The sequence below is a fragment of the Saccoglossus kowalevskii genome, chromosome 17 (assembly GCF_978046115.1).
Source record: "Saccoglossus kowalevskii chromosome 17, keSacKowa6.1, whole genome shotgun sequence".
Taxonomy (NCBI): Eukaryota; Metazoa; Hemichordata; class Enteropneusta; family Harrimaniidae; genus Saccoglossus; species Saccoglossus kowalevskii.
This window is the reverse complement of record NC_140657.1, coordinates 9,260,595-9,280,254: the sequence shown is the minus strand read 5'-3', so window position 1 is coordinate 9,280,254 and position 19,660 is coordinate 9,260,595. Positions and strand designations below refer to the sequence as shown.

Genomic DNA, 19,660 nt, shown 5'->3' with positions numbered 1-19,660 from the left:
CCTACTACAGCCAGATCTGAAGGCCTTTGCCGCATTCTGGCCATGCTGTGTGGCGCGTATCGCGTGGACGGGTTTCACGTTCTCTGCACGTAATAAGCTCGGTTATTAAGCATCCTTTTTTGGGGATGCCCGGTGGCCGAGGGGAAGACGTGTAGTGGCGTGTAGCTAGGCGATTAGGTGCCGTACGCGAGCGCCGGTTCGAGTCACGCACGCAGTACGTATTTACTATAATTAGACATAGTCTTTACCTTGCCGTTTATTCGGTGTTATTTGCTTACTTTACTTCCTATGTCGACAGCAACTATGAGTTTAAAAATTATTTCTCAGTACTTATTCACTGTTAAAATGCTGTACCGTTACTTTCACCATCCTACTACAGCCAGATCTGAAGGCCTTTGCCGCATTCTGGCCATGCTGTGTGGCGCGTATCGCGTGGACGGGTTTCACGTTCTCTGCACGTAATAAGCTCGGTTATTAAGCATCCTTTTTTGGGGATGCCCGGTGGCCGAGGGGAAGACGTGTAGTGGCGTGTAGCTAGGCGATTAGGTGCCGTACGCGAGCGCCGGTTCGAGTCACGCACGCAGTACGTATTTACTATAATTAGACATAGTCTTTACCTTGCCGTTTATTCGGTGTTATTTGCTTACTTTACTTCCTATGTCGACAGCAACTATGAGTTTAAAAATTATTTCTCAGTACTTATTCACTGTTAAAATGCTGTACCGTTACTTTCACCATCCTACTACAGCCAGATCTGAAGGCCTTTGCCGCATTCTGGCCATGCTGTGTGGCGCGTATCGCGTGGACGGGTTTCACGTTCTCTGCACGTAATAAGCTCGGTTATTAAGCATCCTTTTTTGGGGATGCCCGGTGGCCGAGGGGAAGACGTGTAGTGGCGTGTAGCTAGGCGATTAGGTGCCGTACGCGAGCGCCGGTTCGAGTCACGCACGCAGTACGTATTTACTATAATTAGACATAGTCTTTACCTTGCCGTTTATTCGGTGTTATTTGCTTACTTTACTTCCTATGTCGACAGCAACTATGAGTTTAAAAATTATTTCTCAGTACTTATTCACTGTTAAAATGCTGTACCGTTACTTTCACCATCCTACTACAGCCAGATCTGAAGGCCTTTGCCGCATTCTGGCCATGCTGTGTGGCGCGTATCGCGTGGACGGGTTTCACGTTCTCTGCACGTAATAAGCTCGGTTATTAAGCATCCTTTTTTGGGGATGCCCGGTGGCCGAGGGGAAGACGTGTAGTGGCGTGTAGCTAGGCGATTAGGTGCCGTACGCGAGCGCCGGTTCGAGTCACGCACGCAGTACGTATTTACTATAATTAGACATAGTCTTTACCTTGCCGTTTATTCGGTGTTATTTGCTTACTTTACTTCCTATGTCGACAGCAACTATGAGTTTAAAAATTATTTCTCAGTACTTATTCACTGTTAAAATGCTGTACCGTTACTTTCACCATCCTACTACAGCCAGATCTGAAGGCCTTTGCCGCATTCTGGCCATGCTGTGTGGCGCGTATCGCGTGGACGGGTTTCACGTTCTCTGCACGTAATAAGCTCGGTTATTAAGCATCCTTTTTTGGGGATGCCCGGTGGCCGAGGGGAAGACGTGTAGTGGCGTGTAGCTAGGCGATTAGGTGCCGTACGCGAGCGCCGGTTCGAGTCACGCACGCAGTACGTATTTACTATAATTAGACATAGTCTTTACCTTGCCGTTTATTCGGTGTTATTTGCTTACTTTACTTCCTATGTCGACAGCAACTATGAGTTTAAAAATTATTTCTCAGTACTTATTCACTGTTAAAATGCTGTACCGTTACTTTCACCATCCTACTACAGCCAGATCTGAAGGCCTTTGCCGCATTCTGGCCATGCTGTGTGGCGCGTATCGCGTGGACGGGTTTCACGTTCTCTGCACGTAATAAGCTCGGTTATTAAGCATCCTTTTTTGGGGATGCCCGGTGGCCGAGGGGAAGACGTGTAGTGGCGTGTAGCTAGGCGATTAGGTGCCGTACGCGAGCGCCGGTTCGAGTCACGCACGCAGTACGTATTTACTATAATTAGACATAGTCTTTACCTTGCCGTTTATTCGGTGTTATTTGCTTACTTTACTTCCTATGTCGACAGCAACTATGAGTTTAAAAATTATTTCTCAGTACTTATTCACTGTTAAAATGCTGTACCGTTACTTTCACCATCCTACTACAGCCAGATCTGAAGGCCTTTGCCGCATTCTGGCCATGCTGTGTGGCGCGTATCGCGTGGACGGGTTTCACGTTCTCTGCACGTAATAAGCTCGGTTATTAAGCATCCTTTTTTGGGGATGCCCGGTGGCCGAGGGGAAGACGTGTAGTGGCGTGTAGCTAGGCGATTAGGTGCCGTACGCGAGCGCCGGTTCGAGTCACGCACGCAGTACGTATTTACTATAATTAGACATAGTCTTTACCTTGCCGTTTATTCGGTGTTATTTGCTTACTTTACTTCCTATGTCGACAGCAACTATGAGTTTAAAAATTATTTCTCAGTACTTATTCACTGTTAAAATGCTGTACCGTTACTTTCACCATCCTACTACAGCCAGATCTGAAGGCCTTTGCCGCATTCTGGCCATGCTGTGTGGCGCGTATCGCGTGGACGGGTTTCACGTTCTCTGCACGTAATAAGCTCGGTTATTAAGCATCCTTTTTTGGGGATGCCCGGTGGCCGAGGGGAAGACGTGTAGTGGCGTGTAGCTAGGCGATTAGGTGCCGTACGCGAGCGCCGGTTCGAGTCACGCACGCAGTACGTATTTACTATAATTAGACATAGTCTTTACCTTGCCGTTTATTCGGTGTTATTTGCTTACTTTGCGAAAACATTGCTCAGTATATCGTGCAGACTTCATCGCTTTATCGTTGTACACTTTACTTTATTGCGTTTATTATGGGTTGCAAAAAGATTGTGAAAACTGATGAAACTGAGGTAAGTTTATGAATTAAGTACTGCGGAAAGGTTATTTGTCTCTGATAATGGAAATAGTGTTCTCTGATGCTTGAATTTTTCATAACGTGAACTAGTTTGAAAACTAAACGATATGTTTATTCACTCCTCTATAAAACTTTACATCCATATTTACCTTTATTTCAAGGATGGCGAGCTTCTTCGTCAGGGATATCTCTACATGCCAAATGATTCCGAGAATGTTAACAAAAGAAGAAAGTGGAGACGAGTTTTATGTAAATTGTTTGCGCCGTGTCACTTGGAAATTCATACGGTAAGAGTATTTATTTATTTATTTATTTATTTATTTATTTATTTATTTATTTATTTATTTATTTATTTATTTATTTATTTATTTATTTATTTATTTATTTATTTATTTATTTATTTGTTTGTTTGCTTGTTTGTTTGTTTTTGTTTGTTTATTTATTTATTTATTTTAGCACCGGGATGCTATTATCTACCTGAATCTTGCTGAATATTCTGTGGTATCGAATTTAGAGAGTCTGACTCTGAGACACACAGACACTGATAAATCACATGTAAGTTTCCACATACATCATTACAATATATTGATTGTTTTATTTGTTCCACATATTTGCATATTTAGTAATGTTAATAATGCTGTTAATTAATTAAACAACCGTAATGTCATTATATATTTTTTTACAGCAATGTGTTACCCTCAAAGCAAGCTCGCATTTGAGGTATACGGCCTGGCGTAAATGTCTCAAGCACGCCCACAAGACGGGCAACGTCAAAAAAGATCAACGGCAACTATCGACTTCTGGCGACGGCGAGAGAGAACCAGGTGAAGTTGTTGTAAGAGTTGAATCTACTGAGGAATCTTCTGACAGCCAGGATAGTGACACGGATACAGACAGCGACGAATTAATTCGTATTACTGAAAGAATGGAGAGACAAATGGAAATGAAAATCCGAATAAGGGAATCCTCGCACTTCGAAGCGTTTGAATACTATGATAGACCAGTACCCAAAAGGGTCATTGGCAATACGGATCAAGGTAGCTATACTTTCAATGGTGTATTATTTATGAATATCACAATTAATTAATTAATACATGTATTTGCATTAAATTTAATCATCATCAACAACAACAACAACAATATATTTTTATATATACATGTTTTTTTATATCTTTCCAGATGATCCTTCATTCCAAACAAAAGCGAAAAAACATTTATTAGGACGAGTCAGAAACGCGTTTGTCAAGATTTTCAGGCGAATAAGTAAGTAGTGGAACGTTATTTTAAGTACTAGTATATGCAGATGTTGTAAAACAAGACAATATCAATTAGTCGCATTTCTTTTGAATTGACAATCATGTTTATGTATTTTCAGGCTGTGTCCGTGCATCTGATACGCTCAGCTAAAACGTCACAATGAATGGACAGACCAATGCGGCCATAATTAAACGCCGTCGTAACACCATTCCACATATCATCAATAAACTAGCAGTATGATAGGAAAAAACAAGCGGTCACGTCAGGAATGGACGTCAACTGAACGTTAACAGGAATAAATGCATTTGCCGTATGACGACTCCTAGGTTGAGGGAGCTATTTGCCATTATGGGCGACTACGGTGTCCCTCAGTTACGTGCATGTACGACTTGATCACGAAATTACGTTGTATTTTGTATGCAATAAATAGTGCTGTGTTTTTATTGTTCTAGTGGAAAATAAACGCAATGCGGACCGATGGTACTCGGACTGAAAAGTATAAGTTTGCTTCCTTCCATTTTTTTTTCAAAAAAACGCTCTACATTTAAACGTTTTGACAAACATGAGGATGAGGTGTCAAAGCTGAAAGCAATTTGAGTCCAAAATAATAGAAATGTTACAAATTTTGTCTGAAATACACTGAACGCGCAATAATTTGCATTTCAAAGACAGGTTTTAAACATAGATGGCGCTCTTCGCTTAGCTTTGACCTCGTCTTACGTTGCTTGAAAGTTTATGTTAGCTGTATGGAAACGATACGAGTTTCCCACAAACGCCCTCTATAGTCCATTTTCAATCTTTCAATTCTTTGCAAAATCCAATAGTTACACAAATGAACTTACCCTTTATTACCTATGTAAACACACATCAAATACCACCCTTTGTCACCTATGTAAACACACACCAAATACAACCCTTTATTACCTATGCAAACACACACCAAATGCCACCCTTTATTACCTATGTAAACACACACCAAATACAACCCTTTATTACCTATGCAAACACACACCAAATGCCACCCTTTATTACCTATGTAAACACGCATCAAATACCACCCTTTATTACCTATGTAAACACACATCAAATATCACCCTTTATTACCTATGCAAACACACACCAAATGCCACCCTTTATTACCTATGTAAACACGCATCAAATACCACCCTTTATTACCTATGTAAACACACACCATATACCACCCTTTATTACCTATGTAAACACACACCAAATACAACCCTTTATTACCTATGCAAACACACACCAAATGCCACCCTTTATTACCTATGTAAACACGCATCAAATACCACCCTTTATTACCTATGTAAACACACATCAAATATCACCCTTTATCACCTATGTAAACACACACCAAATGCCACCCTTTATTACCTATGTAAACACACACCAAATACAACCCTTTATTACCTATGTAAACACACACCAAATGCCACCCTTTATTACCTATGTAAACACGCATTAAATACCACCCTTTATTATCTATGTAAACACACCAAATACCACCCTGTATTATCTATGTAAACACACATCAAATATCACCCTTTATTACCTATGTAAACACACACCAAATGCCACCCTTTATTACCTATGTAAACACACACTAAATGCCACCCTTTATTACCTATGTAAACACTCCAAATACCACCCTTTATTACCTATGTAAACACACACCAAATACCACCCTTTATTACCTATGTAAACACGTATCAAATACCACCCTTTATTGCCTATGTAAACACACATCAAATACCACCTTCTATTACCTATGTAAACACACCAAATACCACCCTTTATTACCTATGTAAACACACACCAAATACCACCCTTTATTACCTATGTAAACACGCATCAAATACCACCCTTTATTACCTATGTAAACACACATCAAATATCACCCTTTATTACCCATGTAAACACATAACACTACCCTTTATTACCTATGTAAACACACATCAAATACCACCCTTTATTACCTATGTAAACACACACTAAATACAACCCTTTATTACCTATGTAAACACACACCAAATACCATCACAAATCAGATATGTGCAAACACATTTTTTTTTATTTTCAGAAAAAAACATTTGCAGCATATATTATTTGTTATGAGTAAAATTAAGGGAAACAATGAAAATACAACTGAATCATAAAATGTTAGTCTCTGATAATGTAATACAGCGACTATTTTAACATGATTTATTGGAAACATTCAATTATACATGTACAGTACAATGTGTTGTTTGGTTTATAACCTTTATCATAACCACTGAAAGAAAGAACCCTTTCTAATATATATATCATAACACAAACATATTGCTAATGGACATACAACAATCAATATACAATATACACAAAACAAACCCATTTTCAATCAAGATAAATTTTTCTTTAAATAAATAATCTCTGAATAATATTAAGTTTTAGAAATTCATATTTGTAAACACTCAAAATGTTTTCAAAAATGTTATGTCAATTCTTAAAGTATATTATAACTTATCATTTGCCCAAATTACCATATTTTCTCTATTAGAAGTGTATGCACTGATGAACATTAAAAGTTTCTATAGGGGGATAAGATGCATTTTAATGATTCATTATACAACACATGCTATTTTGGGTTTAAATGCGCTTCAGTTGGAGATGTGCTTCTTCTATATAGCAAATACTGTAAGGTGGCTTTCATAATATTTTTTTACTATTGACAATGTACTTTATGTACAGTTATGTATTTTGCAATGAATCTAAGTGCTACATTAGTTTTAAGATTTACAGCTGCAATGGATCATGGTTCAAGATCACAATCTGAGATAAGTATAGAATTGTAAATACAATGTACTGCTTTCCTATCACTTAGCAGAAAGTTGACATATATATACCGTAAAATACTTTATTTTCAGTTAGAATTAATTTTTGCTATTTTCGCTGTAGAAATAGTCTTTTCAGCAAAAATTCCAGCTAAAATAAAGCATTACACAGTGTGTTGCAATGTGCAAAGGCACTATAAAGTGTTCCTTAGTTGCAAAAATCCCAACATCTCTCCGACAACAAGATCAACTTTTTGTGAGACTCTCTTGCATCCAGACTTAGAATATACCTTATGCTCATCGGGAAAATACTGAAGTTCATTTGCAATTTCTGTAATGACTGAATCTATTTCACTTTGTCCTAGTCTTCGCTGGATTTTTTCAACTAACCGTTTTTCTTTCAAGTCATCCTTTATGCATTCTTTGATATGCTGCCTTTCCAGAGGCAAAAACGGAACAAAAAAGTCAATCAAATGTTTTTCAATAAGGTTACTGTGCCATAATCCTCCTGCAAAATACAAGCATATTGAATGATTTAATACTTTTATTATTATCAATCTTTTCACTGCCAGACTTTCTTGCCCAAATTATTTGGCATTTTTTTCTCATATTCTTCAGTATTTTTGGAAAAGAACTCCATTTTTGGAGCCAACAGACAAAATTTGAGTCAATTTTCAGTTTTTACTCAAAAAATTGATGTCCCAATCTTCTGAAGGGGAACTGGTGGTGAATCTAATCTAATAAACAATGCAAACTCTGCTGGCTTCTATATTGAAGTAAAACAATGAAATAACAATGTATAAACAGCAAATTGAATTTAATGTAGTAAACTTATACAAGAATTGAATCACATGAACAGCACCAATATACGTATCAAACACAGCACTGTGAAATAAAATTCGTTACTAAGCATCATTTTTAGGTGTATGTCCAGTGTCCAAATGTGTAGGTGGTTTGGTGCTATGTTATTTTTATTGGTAGATGAGATACATACCCATCATGCAATGTACTTGTATTGAGTGCAGATATGATGGTAACAGAAAAAGTAAGAAAAAAAAAAACAAACATAGCATGACTATGGAAGCCTTTCCCACATAACGACCAATCTTGAAAGAGAAACATATCTACTTAGTTTTAGGCAATTTAGAATGAGATACACAAATTTATAATACATCATATACATAATGCAAGTCACAGAAAAAAAAAAATATCAATGTCCTATAAATTAATACTACATAAACTGTCCCTCATAGAATATACCTGTAACAGATACTGATAACAAGCTTTCAAACAATAACATAAATAAGCGAAAATGATCAACATTCAATACTGACCAAAATGTGGTGGGAAGAGTACATCTACTAGTCAAATTTTTGGACGGGTGGTGATTTATACAACACCATACTTACTACAGTAGCATATCTTGAAGAGCTACAGTTAAACACCACACTATTCAATATGAGCAATATATATGTATATTATAGGCGTATACAGCATATTAAATACAATTTTTGATCAAGTAAGGCCAATGTTAAACCAATGTAGATTTTCACCAATATCTCCAACAATATATGTGACAGACGCACCAACATAGTACAGCACCTCAATTATAAGTTGACTGATTCTATACAGTCTGGTCTGGGTCAGATCTTAGAAAAATGACTTGAGTTATTCTGAAATTGTTAACAACAACGACGACGACAACGACAACAACAACAACAAGTCATTGTCAATGACACGTCCCCGTTCCGTTCATATTTGAGTTACATATACATTCAAAGCAGATCATGACCGAAATGCACCTGCATATGTACAACACATTGTGCTAAATCTGAACAAAATCCATCCATGCATGACTGAGATCTCGTTCTGGAATTGTGAAAATACGCGATTTTGATGCATTTTCGGCCTTAAAATGGCAATCATTTCGCTATTGTTAAGCAGATCATGAAACAAAGGCACATATCTATTTGTGACATGATGTACCATGTGTGTGTGAAGTTTGAACTTGATCAATCCAGACATGTCTTGGATACGGATCCAGAACTGAATTCTTTAACAAAATGGCCGCCAGTCGGCCATTTCGAACTTGATCCGGAAAAAAAAAAGACGTGCATCAAGGTCCTATTATGTTTAATGTATGTACCAAATTTGAACAAAATCCATCCATGCATAACTGAGATACGGGTCCGGAATGGTGAAAATGTGCGATTTCAATGCATTTTCGGCCTTAAAGCGGCCGCCATTTGGCTATCGTTAATGAGATCATGAAACAAATGCACATACATATTTGTGACATGATGTACCTTGTGTGTGTGAAGTTTGAACTCGATCAATCCAAGCATGTCTCTGATACGGATCCAGAACTGAATTCTTTAAAACAAAATGGCCGCCAGTCGGCTATTTCGAACTTGATCCGAAAAAAAAAATGACGTGCATCAAGGTCCTATTATGTTTAATGTATGTACCAAATTTGAATGAAATCCGTCCATGCATAACTGAGATCCGGGTCCGGAATGGTGAAAATGTGCGATTTCAATGCATTTTCGGCCTTAAAGCGGCCGCCATTTGGCTATCGTTAATGAGATCATGAAACAAATGCACATACATATTTGTGACATGATGTACCTTGTGTGTGTGAAGTTTGAACTCGATCAATCCAAGCGTGTCTCAGATACGGATCCAGAACTGAATTCTTTAAAACAAAATGGCCGCCAGTCGGCCATTTCGAACCCGATCCAAAAAAAAAAATGACGTGCATCAAGGTCCTATTATGTTTAATGTATGTACCAAATTTGAACAAAATCCGTCCATGCATAACTGAGATCCGGGTCCGGAATGGTGAAAATGTTCGATTTTGATGCATTTTCGGCCTTAAAATGGCCGCTATTCGGCTATCGTTAATCGGATCATGAAAAAAATGCATGTGCATATGTCCCATATAATGTGTGATGTATGAGTGAAGTTTGAACTTAATCGGTCCATGCATGTTCGAGATACAGGTGATCACGGACGCACGGACGCACGGACGGACGCACACAGGGCAAAACATAAGTCCCCGTTTTCGGACTGCGTCCGAACGGGGACTAACAACAACAATGACAGACAGACAAGCTAACTTTTATACTTTCATTTCATTACAGATAAAGCAATAAAACTGAATGAACAATCACCCAAAAAATTATTGCACATAATCATAATTATCTCCCAAGATACAATGAAACTATAGAACTGATATCAGAGCACATTGATCATTCGAGAGACATTTATTGATTAAACAAGGTAATATTTACTTTATTGACATATTTGACTATCTTACCTGCTTCATTAAAAGCATTCACATTCAGAAGCTGATCCATCTCTTTAACAGTAATGTCTTTCCTATCATGTCCTTGTTTCCAATTTTCCAAAGTTTTCACTGTTATGTCATTACCAGCAGTATTACTATAATGCAAAATCAATTTGAATTATTCAGACCAGGCATATCAATAATCAGGTCTTACTTTTTAACCTTTTCAACACCAGATTTTCTCGACCAAGTTTTTCTGTACTTTTTTTTATATTCTTCAATATTTCTGGAAATGAACCCTAATTTTGGAGCCAACAAAATTTCAGTAAATTTTCAGTTTACTCAAAAAATTTGGCTATTTTTGTCTTCTGAAAGAAAGTGCAGACTATAAGTGGGACTATTTTGTGAATTTGTGATAAAAAAGGGAACTGGTGGTGAAAAGGTAAGATGAGTGATTACTGTAAAATACTTATGCTTGGAATTTATTTTCGCTATTTTTACTGAAGAGGATGATTTAGTGAAAATAAAATCCAGGGAATAAACCTTTTTTTCCTATATTTCACATTCAACAACTAATCAAAAATCAGTGAAAATAAATTCCATAAAAGTGCCCAAAAGGACTTTTCAGCGAAAATTAATTCCAGGTAAAATAGTATTTTATAGTACTCCACTCGTTCAAATCAAGATCCTAATTATCTCTCTGCCATACATGTACATATTTTGAAGTGATTTTAACTACATGTATTTGCTGCCCAATTTGTTTGGACTTTTTTGTATATTCTTCAATATTTCTGGAAATGAACCATAATTTTGGACTCAACAAATAAATCAAGTCAATTTTTAGTTTTTACTGGTAAAACAGATAATAGCATAGCTCCCATAATTTCTTTCATCACAGTGTTCTGGAGAGCCATTTCTAGCTTCTACACCATTTCCGAGACACCAGGCCTGCATAATGTCTGGTATAATCAACCAGTTAAAGATACAGCTTAATCACATTACTGTAAAACCATTTATTTAACTGACAGCTAATTTCCTTATTTTGATGTTTTGAGCATATTCACTGTGATTTAATTTTACAAATGTGTCAAGGAAAGATTTACTTTATAAGCAAATTTTACCCATTAGCAAAAATAGTGAAATTAAAACCCAGTGAAAAATTAATGCATTTACAGTATGTGTTCCTATCTTTTGAAAATATGAAGTAAAGTTTTACCTTTGAAGAATAGAAAAAGGACAGTTTAAAGGGCATGTCACAAAGATATGGGAGAATCAAGTCCTATAAGCATGGCTCTATCTTTCAGGGATATGAGAAATTAAAGTCTTAAGGTTTTATTTAGGAATAAGAGGAGGTGAAGTCCTAAAAGTGTCTGCCTTTCAGTAAAATACTATAGGAGAAGAACATGTTTTAAGGGTGTGTGTCTCTACTTTCAAGGAGTCACGATAGGGTATGTCTCAAGATGAGTTGAAGTCGTAGCTAGATCCTTAATACTAGGTATACCCACACACCTCACAATCAATCATTCTGTTTGTGTTTTCCCATTCTATGAAATTTTGTAGGCTTACCTCAGGAATATAAATATGTTTTTCCTGTAATCAACTCCATCTATTTCCGGATAATGATCAAGAAAGGGTTTGAGTACGTCGATTAATCCTGGGTGCATTTTGTCCATTTCATCAAATATAAACAACTGTCTTTGACATTGAGTCACATTGCCCTTGATCCAGGAAATCAACTGATCCTATGTAATCAAATATATTTCATCTTAGTAGGGTTAAAGGGCAATGGTCATCATGCAGTACGTGTTCAATTTTCATCTAAACAAACAATGTATTTTAACCGAGGATTAAACGGGATGACCATCGCCCTTAAACCTAAATCAGACATCGATGAAAAAGTTATTTTGAACAAACTTGAATATTGGTATGGTGAGTCCTTATGTCATGTAGCACTTGAAGTTGATGTCAATATCGTTGAAAATGGTACAAACATGAATACCTTTGAAAACTAATTGGCCTGATTTGAACAAATGTACCAATAAAAACAAAGAAAAATCTTTATCAGCCACAAGAGGGCAATATTACCTTGTAATGGTCAATGTCCTTTTTGTGCGGGAAATGCAATGTCGCAACAAACAAGTGGACGTACTTGCTGTCCATACCATTCATGTAGATATTATCAGCAATAATATGACTCACAAAGTTTTTCCCTCCACCAGTCCATCCATGGAATGATAGCACTAAGGATTTTGTGGGGTTGGGGTTGGTCACATGACCCTGAATTGTATTTAAAACCACTGTCTGCACCAAATGCTGTCCATACACTTTCTGCTGTAAATCCATGGAAAGACCTGGAAAATAAATAAATAAATAAATAATTATGAAAATAAAAAGCATGACAGAAAATTGTACAGAGAACTTCATGAAAACATGAATATTTTTTTATATAAAATATTGATAAATTACTCATAAATTTCAAATGACGGTTGAAAACAACTTGACCAATCATAATGCATTACCGAATGCAAGGCAGTCCTCAGCCAATGATTGAAAGAAACTTGCAAAGGCTCATGGGTGATTGGCTTTCCTAAATGACATATTTGAATGAAGCATGAGATAAATATTGTATAAGTATTTTATAAATCTTTATAACAAACCTTCACGAAATTCACTGTCTAAATGAATGAATGAATGAATGAATGAATGAATGAATGAATGAATAAATAAATGAATGAGTGTGAATAAATAGTAACTACACAAGCTTTATATTAAATTAAAAGATAACATATTTAAAAGGTGATAAATAATCTATACTGGATGACAATTAATATACTTTATAATTATAAACAATATTTTTGTTTATGAATGCTCTTTCCTATTTTTAGTGTTTTCTATAAACCAAAAACTTTACCACTATTTATATGCAGATATTGGTAATACATAAAAAGCACAGAACTGTGCTTCATGGAAAGTGTATCAGTGAGCTGGGGCTTATATTTGTATAGGCATGTGTAAATTCTTATAAAATTATAAAAACTGTTTTCATTTTAAATCAGTCCCATTAAAATCCAAATGAGATGATTTGATTGGCTAAGCTCAGGCTGGCACCCCTCTCCAATCTATGAAGCACTAATGCATCAATCAAACAGAAATCTATGCCACTACATGAGCTCATACAAGTTTATAAACTAAAATGAAGTTATCATTTTAGTTTATAAATATTTAGGTTTGTTGACTCCAGTGTACTACACGCCATGAATTCTCAAGGCAAAATTTATAGAAAAGTAAATGAAATACTTTAAAAGTCTATGCTACAGTTATACATGTATGTTTCAATTTTCTATACAACTCTGAAAAAATACCTCAATTTTTCACAATGTTATAATAATAATAATAATAATGATAATTTTATTACACCATACAGCGCTTTCAGAAAAGCAGTTTCCATTTTTGAGGCCTAATTATAAAATATTTATAAATAACTGTGGTTGATAAATTAGAATAATTGCTGTTGGATATAGTTCCTGATATGAAAGAGACGAACCTGTTTGCATGTATGCAGTGGGAAACTCGAAAATGAACAGGGTACAGTATTGGTACATGTACATGATTGGCTTTGTGTTCCATCATAGAAAAGCATGTGACTTATAGTACCCAATATCCAGTTGTCTCAATTGGATTTTAATGAAAAAAAACACTTTAATGAAACTTGACAATTCGTTTCAGGTGGAAATTTAAATGAGCAGATTGAAAGCTTGTAAACATGTTGTATGTTTTTTGTAATAGTTTCAGATAATCAGAGTTACATGATAAGTTTGCAATCACCTGTGGTGATAATGATAATAAATTTAATGCTATTGCTTTTGTGATCTGAAGGCAAGAAACTGGTCAATGCACCTAGTGTACAGAGCTGCTCATTTTGTATCACATGAACATAATAAATCCACAGTATTATGAAAATTGTTACAACTTGAAGTGATTAACCCTCTTTTAGCCAATATATATTTTGTGTTATCCTACCAACACCATAAAAAACCTTGTGAAAATAGAGGGCATTTTTGCCTGATACCTTAAAATACCATAGCCATTTTTGCACATTGTCTCTTTTGGTTTTACATCTCCCGAACTTTAGATTATGGAATATTCTTACAACTTCTTGTATGCATTATATCTATTATGATGTCCTTTATGTATTATACTACTTTTATGAAATACACGAAAGGTATTTTTCTAGTCATCACTAAAAAATCACACATGGCTTTTTATGGATTGGACCATATTGCTGTTGGTATGGATTTATGGTTTATTATGGTATCTGCTATTATGAACATTATGTTTTTTTATGGTAAAATTTGTTACACTTGGATTGAATATGGTAATTTATGGCATTTTATATGATACTTGATTGTGAAATGGTATATTATGGCTTCAGATTTAAAATTTTATGGTAATATATGGTGTCAGAGTTCACTAAACCATGTGTTACTATACCATCAAGATTTCATTAAAATTTGATACACAGGTGCAAATCTGTTTGGACTAATGACATATTTTTGCTTCTATCTGTCCAGACGTTTTTGTTTATCATATTTATACTTAGTTTTTCTTTAGCCAAAATATATCAGTGGTCAAACTGTAGAAATGTTCATTTCTTTTGATAAACAAATTCTTCTAGTGCCACTAGTCTATAAACAAATGAAGATAATTAACATGTTCAAAATGACAGCTGTTTTAGCCCACGAAAAGGTTACTACACGGGCAATACATGTAAATGCTAAATCTGTTGACATCATTTTGAGTTTCAAAATTATTCAGAGTTTAACAGAATTTGATCGTCGCATTTAGGTAATTATATTTTCTCAAATAAAAACCTGAAGCCATATTTTACCATAACATGGTATTTATGGTCCAATGATTTCCTTTCCCAAGCCATAAAAACCCATATTGTCTGGCAGAATACTTATTCCTTCTGAAACCATAAAGTACCATATTTTGTGGTCCTGAGGTTATGATAAAATAAACGTGTATTCCCCAAACCATATTTTACCATAACATGGTATTTTATGGACCAATGATTTCCTTTCCCAATCCATAAAAACCCATATTATCTGGCTGAGTACTTATTCCTTTTGAAACCATAAAGTACCATATCTTTAATTATTACTGTAGCCATATAATGCCATAAGATAAATGCCCTATGTTCTGCACAATCTGAACGCATAAAATACCATATAATTGATTTTAGACTGGAAACACCCCAAGCCATACAAAACCATATTTTGGGGGGTAACATTTTTTTGGACCCCCCAAATTCAAATTCTCAAGTAGCATAGTTACTTGATAAACCATGACTTACTCTTTTAGGAAAGTTCACTTTTATCTCTGGTTTCATGATTTATTAACAAAATTCACAGCTGTCATGTTTATCGTAATTAGCATATTTTTTTAACCCTCCTCTAATCGTACAATTTAATTTATGTGTCTGAATTTCATGAAATGAGAAGACAATATTCTATTCTAAATGGAAAACAAAGTTTAATGTCAATTTGATTACTTAAAAGGCAGTACTTGACAATTGAAATTGGTTGAAATTACACAAAAAGTCTTGGCTAGTTAGTGCGAAATGTATGCTGGGAAAATAGGTTTCCATTTTTCACATGGTATTTTATGGCGTCGGTAAGAAGAGGGTTAAGTAAACTTTAATAGTTGTATTTAGATTTTTTTTTAAAATTTACATATAGCGAACGCGGAGAAAACAAGTGCCAAACTTACTTGTGATGTTAGCTGGGATGTATTTTTCTGTACAGCATTCTTTAAAATTACACCATAACCTGTCAGCAACAGTATAAAATGCCGCCAGGCCAGCCGCTCCAAAAGCGCTGAGTCCAGCAGTGAACGGTTCTGAATTTACTTGTAAAATTACACTGAATACAAGTAAAATAACAAAGCTGGCGGATTTTAAGCTGATAATACAATGCTCGTGGTTACGTGAAAGTGAATACATCGTGTAAAACAATTCAAATGAACAATATTGCAATCACAACAAACATTCTGACATCATCACCATCGTGGAACTCTTCATTTCCTGATAAAATTTATCAAATTTAACCTTTGACATGCAATTGTTTGTTGTTTACACATTACTCCACTAATAAAACATGTTAGCCCTTGTTTTACAAGTGAACTACTAGCTATTTTAACAAATCGCATTATTAGTAAATAAGAGTTACTGTTGTAGTTGTGAAGTTTGTACACAAAACTCATCATGGCAGTTTTATAAGCACTTTTTTGAAAGTTGCGCTCGCGCATTGTTTTCTCGACATTTCAGTCAGGTGTGGCCTAATTGGAGTTGAGAAACAACATAAGCGACTTAACAAACTTTTCAATATGGCGACGTTTTGATGTACCGTTGTTTTCTCCAGGATATTTCGCGTTTAGGGACTCATTTCTACGTATCCGTGGAATTCATCGATTTATTATCATTTTAGAGGTAAGTTCAGTGTTTATTGCAAGGAATAGTTAGCTGACTGTGTTGCGATCGATCATTAATTAATTTACTAATTCGAGCTGCATCGGGATGTTCAAAATGGCTACCGCTATATTTTGTTCCTGTGATTCCACCGATTGAAGCGCATATATTGTGTGTATGAGCGATCAACCTGAATATCAAAACTGCATAACGGTGTTTGTTTTTACTTCTTACAAAATAATTTGTTTATAAATATAAATCATCGTTATTGGTTGCATAAAACTTATTTTCATGTGTCAGCTCGTTACCGCGGTCGCGGGACCTACCGGTGATTTCGGGGTGACTGTGAGAGAGGTGCTTGTGATTCATGTATGCTTTCATTTGTTATCATATTTGTATTGCTGTAACTCATACTGAAATAACTGCCACGGCATATGACTCATGTGTAAGTCATTCCTTTTCACTCATTCGGGCTCCAGATCGAGATAGCTTTAGGCGGGCGCCGGTAATCACGTCGGAGTAGAATTTATTTGTTGACATTTGTTATTTTTTCTGCAGAACCAAAATTCCGCAGTTTTACCGTTGGTTTGTTCAGTGAGTCATACGATGTTCTTAGGATATATAATATAATTTCATGTAAAATTGATTTATTTTGTCGGAGGTCTTCAAATATTAGTTAGTCCAGAGAGGGCATGCCTAAACACGTATGCCCAGACGTGTTTTGCTGCAATGGGCGCCATAGATCACCTGGCCGCTCACTATTGTGCCTGTATGTTAGGTATTCATTCAGATCAGAGTATTTCTGCATGCTGCATTCAAGTTTCATTTATTCAGAATTGTACATATTGAAGTTTTTTCTGATCTTAATTACTATTTAACATAACTATAAATGTGTAATTTTATGCTTCTATCAAAATCAACTTTTGGCAAAATAAGTCAATTGAATTACCGAATCTTGAGTTTTAGTACAACAGAACTGCTAATTATTTTGTAATGCAAAATTTGCTATTATTGCTGTAGTTGTGTAATGATTCTCTTGCATTCATTGTAATCTAATTCAATTAATTAGTAGTAATTTTATTGTAAATCAAAGACAGGCTGTTAAATAAGTTGTCTGCTATATAATTATTCTCAGTGTGGATGGTACACTGTAGATGAATATTATTGTTGATTGATGTTGCATAATTTAGTTAATGCAAGTCACATGTGTGGTGTTGTTGTTACATTAGATCACTGAGTAGATAGAATCATAATTTATTTCCAGTCTGATAACTGTATTAAATTTACATGTATGTGCATACAAGATGAAACAGTAGATTATAAAGCTGCTAATTCATTGGGGAGTAAATATTAAGCAGATGGCAGTTACTGTATATGTGTTTGGTGGGTATATAATACGAGAGTTTCCATAGCTCCCATCAGTTTTCAGCTTTATAACAGGGATTGCCTATACCTGCATTTCTGTACAGTTTGTCTATAAATAGCTAAAGGGGATTTAATTCATGTCACAAACTGATACGTAGAACAAAATAAAGAAAATATGCAATGTATGTACTGTTGAGTCTATATCTTGTTTTGTCTTTTCCAGTTTTCCTATAATTTAAGCTATGTCGCACACAGTAAAAGGTAGACGGATAACTGAACCAGTGTTGATTCAACGAGGGCCGTCACCTTTTGAAAAATACGATGGTAGGTTGCAATTAATTCAATTTAACCACACAATTAAATTTCAGTTTTTCAACTCAGTTTTTAATTTTGCATGTAGATTTACATGTACATAATAATATGATGTTTACTGTACTATTACTGCTAGAAATCATTGATAATTTGAGGGCTTTCACAATGGAATATATCTTGAGTCCCTATATTTAGAACTCAAGTCAAAATTATTTTATATTGCTATGCAGTATACTTTGCGCTCAACCAACTTAATTTTTATACATTTACTTTCCCATAAATTTTTTGGATATGGCAAAACACAAAAAGAATTCATTTATTACGGTATTGTTATTTATTAAAATATTTTTTGTGGAGTACTCAACTGGGAAATATAACCCATAATTTTGATGTAGCCTTTATGCATTTTGTCCAAATAAGAATTACCACCATCTTACTCTTGAATGTAGAAAACACATTGAGTTGTGAACATTTCCATGATTTTACTAATGTAAAACAAATAGTTTGACAACAACCAAATGTATGAATTGTATAAATGCAAATACGTATTATATCAATAGTCTGTTGTACATGTATTTGTTTCCATTTTGCGCAAATGCACAGTGACTGTTTTGCGAATATTGGTTGTTCACACCGGTTGATAAAATAACAGCGTTGTTTGCTGCTGTTTTTAAATGTAAATGTATGTGTCACGATTAATAGAACATTTTCGGGGCAACATTGAAACAGAAGATTGTGAGCAAGTGTTGATCAGTGACATGATGAATGTTGTCACAGTCTGGTGACCTATATAGTGATCTCCATGACTTTTTCGTTGGCGTTCTCAAATGATCGAATTGTCTAGGCACATACTATGGCTAAGTTTTTTTTTGTTTTCATATTGCAACATTGTCTTGACTAAACAAAAATAATTATTTGATGAATTTGCGATCGCTTCAACTGTCTGAGGGAAGTTGATTGGGTTATCGGAAATTGATAGTTATCTCATTTGTGCCCGCTGTAATAAAGTCATTGTGCATTGTATCACAATATCAACATACATACTTAGTTGCATAGCATGATACATGTATCAGAACTTGTTTATAAAGTATCCTTTTGCTAACATTTTACTCTAATATCTGTAACTGTTTAGTTTTCTCTGCTCTTCATCTTTTCAGA

At 35.3% G+C, this 19,660-nt stretch overlaps 2 protein-coding genes across 2 annotated transcripts in view; one reads left to right on the top strand and one right to left on the bottom strand.

Annotated features, from left to right (window-relative positions):
* Positions 1–6,306: 6,306 nt before the first annotated feature.
* Positions 6,307–16,438, bottom strand: LOC100367552 (torsin-1A-like). The gene is made up of 5 exons (XM_002742155.4): positions 16,129–16,438; positions 12,442–12,707; positions 11,923–12,098; positions 10,387–10,511; positions 6,307–7,575 (listed from the first exon to the last, which is right to left on the bottom strand). Exons 1-5 carry the CDS (start codon positions 16,358–16,360, stop codon positions 7,262–7,264), a joined length of 1,113 nt encoding a protein of 370 aa, XP_002742201.2. The 5' UTR covers positions 16,361–16,438; the 3' UTR covers positions 6,307–7,261.
* Positions 16,439–16,535: 97 nt separating this feature from the next.
* LOC100367703 (centrosome-associated protein 350-like) overlaps positions 16,536–19,660 on the top strand; it is a 33,342-nt gene continuing 30,217 nt past the window's right edge. The window contains exons 1-2 of the mRNA XM_078006298.2: positions 16,536–16,846; positions 18,414–18,514. Coding sequence (XP_077862424.2) covers positions 18,433–18,514 — 82 coding nt within the window. The 5' untranslated portion in view covers positions 16,536–16,846; positions 18,414–18,432. The remainder of the gene's footprint in view (positions 16,847–18,413; positions 18,515–19,660) is intronic.

What these genes read in the sequence shown, in the direction of transcription:
- LOC100367552 (XM_002742155.4), bottom strand. Translation starts at nt 16,360, where the DNA reads ATGTATTCACTTTCACGTAACCACGAGCATTGTATTATCAGCTTAAAA. An exon ending in CATCCCAGCTAACATCACAA is followed by an intron (nt 12,708 to 16,128) that starts GTAAGTTTGGCA and finishes TTTATTTTCCAG; the next exon opens with GTCTTTCCATGGATTTACAG. An exon ending in GAATGCTTTTAATGAAGCAG is followed by an intron (nt 7,576 to 10,386) that starts GTAAGATAGTCA and finishes TGTATTTTGCAG; the next exon opens with GAGGATTATGGCACAGTAAC.